Source organism: Cannabis sativa, chromosome 5 (assembly GCF_029168945.1).
Source record: "Cannabis sativa cultivar Pink pepper isolate KNU-18-1 chromosome 5, ASM2916894v1, whole genome shotgun sequence".
Taxonomy (NCBI): domain Eukaryota; kingdom Viridiplantae; phylum Streptophyta; class Magnoliopsida; order Rosales; family Cannabaceae; genus Cannabis; species Cannabis sativa.
In genome coordinates this window covers 65,857,302-65,860,999 of record NC_083605.1, presented here as the reverse complement: position 1 = coordinate 65,860,999, position 3,698 = coordinate 65,857,302, and the positions used below count along the sequence as shown (strand labels likewise).

The 3,698-nt window shown below is 31.3% G+C and overlaps 1 protein-coding gene across 1 annotated transcript; it reads left to right on the top strand.

Annotated features, from left to right (window-relative positions):
- The first annotated feature begins 805 nt into the window (after positions 1-805).
- LOC115716289 (MYB-like transcription factor ODO1) lies at positions 806-3,312 on the top strand. Its single transcript, XM_030645051.2, has 2 exons — positions 806-1,360; positions 2,124-3,312. Exons 1-2 carry the CDS (start codon positions 1,098-1,100, stop codon positions 2,878-2,880), a joined length of 1,020 nt encoding a protein of 339 aa, XP_030500911.2. The 5' UTR covers positions 806-1,097; the 3' UTR covers positions 2,881-3,312.
- Positions 3,313-3,698: the final 386 nt, after the last annotated feature.

Sequence of the window (3,698 nt, the reverse complement as noted above, 5' to 3'; positions counted from 1 at the left end):
TATTGGAAATGCAATTAATTAATGTACTAAATCGAAATTTTCAATTTCTTCTCAATAATAATCTTTAGAAATAAGTATAATTATTATTTTTCTTAAAAATTATTGGCTGTTTTGAAAAATTCTGGCGTGTTATGATTGGTAGCACTCGAAAGAACCATATGACCAAATTATTAAGTACTATATATACATATATATCCTCCAAATATAAAAACTGCCTCCATGAAGATGACAACGATTTTGAGAGTTTTAATTTCTTCAAAATAAAACAAAACCCAATTAAGGACTTAAAAAAATTCCTTTAAATTACACATATATATATTATATATATGAAACTATACATACAGTATTGGAATAGAAATTGGATGGTGTTACTAAAGAGCAAGATTTTAGACTTGTAAGCAACAGCATATATACGAAGAGAGTCCACAACAAGGACACGTAAACGTGGTGATGACGAAATAGGTGATGGAATGGTTGAGTAAGATTGCAATCAAGGTCAGTTTGGCTTGTGTAGGAAAAATGGGAGTAATAATAATAATTATAATAAGCTAAACATTTTGGTAAAAATTGCTGACTTAGACACCCTTCTTAGGTCACTTTCAACCTTCTTGGCCACCAATTTGAGTCTACTATGGACTCGGTTCCACCAGATCCAAGACCATCCCATTTATCGCATTAGTTCCTCTTTCATTTTCACAACCCAAAAATGGGCCCCATCTAAGTCTCAATCTCTCTCTCACACACACAAATTTGATCATAATAATAATATTCATTACTTTGTGTGACAAATGTTTTTGTTTATAATAAAGATGGGATATGTTGAATATTAAGCAGCCAAGAAGAAAATAAATTAAATACATAAGAGAGTATATCTTTATATAAAGGTGGGTGTGAGACTTTTTAAGTCTTTATTTGTATGGTGAGGAAATTAAAGAAAGAGAGAGCCCAAATTTTTGTGCTTTTGATATTAATAGTGAAACTATTATAGTACTTTTGAGTAAAAATTGTAGATAGCTAGCTAAAGAGAGGGAGATCTAGACAGAGAGATAGAGTTAATAATAATAATAATAAGTAGTATTTTGTAGTGTTACATAGTTATGGGGAGGCAACCTTGTTGTGATAAACTTGGGGTGAAGAAAGGGCCATGGACAGCTGAGGAGGACAAGAAACTCATCAACTTCATTCTCACCAATGGCCACTGCTGCTGGCGAGCTGTCCCGAAACTAGCCGGCCTCCGCCGCTGTGGCAAGAGTTGCCGTCTTCGTTGGACCAACTACCTCCGCCCTGACCTCAAAAGAGGTCTCCTAACTGAGGCTGAAGAACAGTTAGTCATTGATCTTCATGCTCGTCTTGGAAATAGGTAATAAAATAATTGCTTACTTTTTATTATATGTTTTAATTAATTTGTTCATTATGAAGGATATATATCATGCATTTTTTTTTCTTGTTGATCACAATTATGTTAACTTTCTTTTAATTAATTAAAATTGGTATTATAAACAATAGGTAATTTCTTGTGTTTTTCTAAGTTTTAGTTTTTTGTGGTGTAGCTAGCAACTTAGTACGTTACTAAGTTGTTTTCAATACTAACTTTGTCTTCAATTATCATGTAATTTTAAACGATAATTACAATATATATACATCAATAAAATATTAGTTTGAAACTTATAATTGACGCCTTTTTTCTTTGACTTTCACAAAAATATGTTTACACGAATTATATATTTTATATATATGTTTATACTAAATAGCACATATCACGATCATCTTATTTTCGTTAGGTAGGAATACAGTATATCTATATCTATATATATACACAATACATAAGGTAGAAACTTCTTTTATTTTTTACTTATTCTGGGGTATTGATGGAATCTATTGACCAATTAATTATTATATGGTTGTATATTTGCTTAATAGTGAAGATTCGATATTGATGATAAAAGAGAGATAATAATAATTATATCATTAAACAAAATAATTAGAAATTTATGAGCACAAGTTAAATATATATAAATACAGCAACTTAATTATATTATAATAATAACTTTAATAAAACTGGTTAACTAATTCATTATAAATCAATTAATAATATTTCTTTTTCCAAATATAATTGAGTATAGGTGGTCGAAGATTGCATCAAGATTACCAGGAAGAACAGATAACGAGATCAAGAATCATTGGAACACACACATAAAGAAAAAGCTTCTTAAGATGGGAATTGATCCAGTCACACACGAACCTCTGATTATCATCAATAAAGATAATGATCAACTTAATAAACCTTCAAAAACAACAATCGAACCATCCCAACATGATAATAATAATAATAATAAAAACCCTAATAACAACACCACCACCACTACTACTACTCATCATTCTCAAGAAAGTTCCGGTAGTACGGCCACGACGGAGGTGGAAAACTCGTCCGCTTCATCTCCGGCCGCGGCCGAAAACTCCACTACTTCCTCTGGAGATGAGGAGTCCCTTTGGTTGTTAGCTGATCATAATAATAACAACAACAGCCTTTCCAACGACGAGTCGTTTATGAACGATTTGTGGATAAACGACAATAACATAAAGTCTCCCCCGGAGCTGGTTGATCATGATGATTATACTAATTCATTAATGTTGTGGAACAATAATAGTAGTATAAATAGTTCTGATGATCATCTCTCGTGTCCACCACCACCACCATCAAGCTGTATTAATGGAGATATATTACCATCTTTTGAGGATACTTATTGCTCATCATCATGGCTTATGGACTGTCAAGACTTTGGGATTCAAGATTTTGGATTATTCGATTCTTCTTATTTTGATGATTTTGAGTTGAATAAAGCCCTCAATGCCATAGAAATGGGAGATAATTTGCACTAGCTATCGATTCAACTGCTACTTGATCATCATCTTCATCATTATATATATAAACATATTATTATATATATGTATATAGTATTATAAATATAGCTATAGTAGTGCAGTGAGAAGTCACCGTACGTACGTACAGGAAAAGTTTGAAGATTTCCAAAGTGAACATGATCTGCTACAACAAAGTTCCATGCAAGTCTGGTTCATGATCGAGATTAATTAATAATATAATGTTAGGGTTTCTTTTTTCAGTGTTGATGATCGTTTCATATGTAGTATATATATATATATGTGTATATGTTGATACTGAACTTTCTTTTGAGGGTCATTATGAGAGGTTAAATCACAAGTTCTTATAAGCACTAGAGCTTGCTGGTTTCTCATGATATATGATCACCAACCCAAAAATAAATTAATATAAAATTATGTATATTTCATTGATATCTACATATTTATATATATTAATATATATATTTATATAAATCCTTTCCTTTTAAGTTTTTATTGTCCTATTTGGTAATGTTGTTATAATATACATATGTCAAAAGTGTTTGGTAGGTTTAAGTAATTTGTTCCAATTATGAATATCATGTGCATGATAATATAAAATATATTATGAGTGATATACTTTTGTGTAAGAAAATAATTAAAAAAGGTTATTTACTACAAATGTATTAAATATCAACATATATATCGATCCACACTAGGAATGGCAATTTGGGCTATTTTCGCGGGCCGGGCCAAAACACTATCGGGCCGGGCCGGGTTTATGGCGGGCCCCCGGCCCGATTGCCATTCCTAATCCACACTTTCAACAAATAATTAAT

Bases quoted from the DNA above. Each gene is read 5' to 3' on its own strand.
- LOC115716289 (XM_030645051.2), top strand. From the start codon at position 1,098: ATGGGGAGGCAACCTTGTTGTGATAAACTTGGGGTGAAGAAAGGGCCA. The intron at 1,361-2,123 runs GTAATAAAATAA...AATTGAGTATAG, and splicing joins CATGCTCGTCTTGGAAATAG to GTGGTCGAAGATTGCATCAA.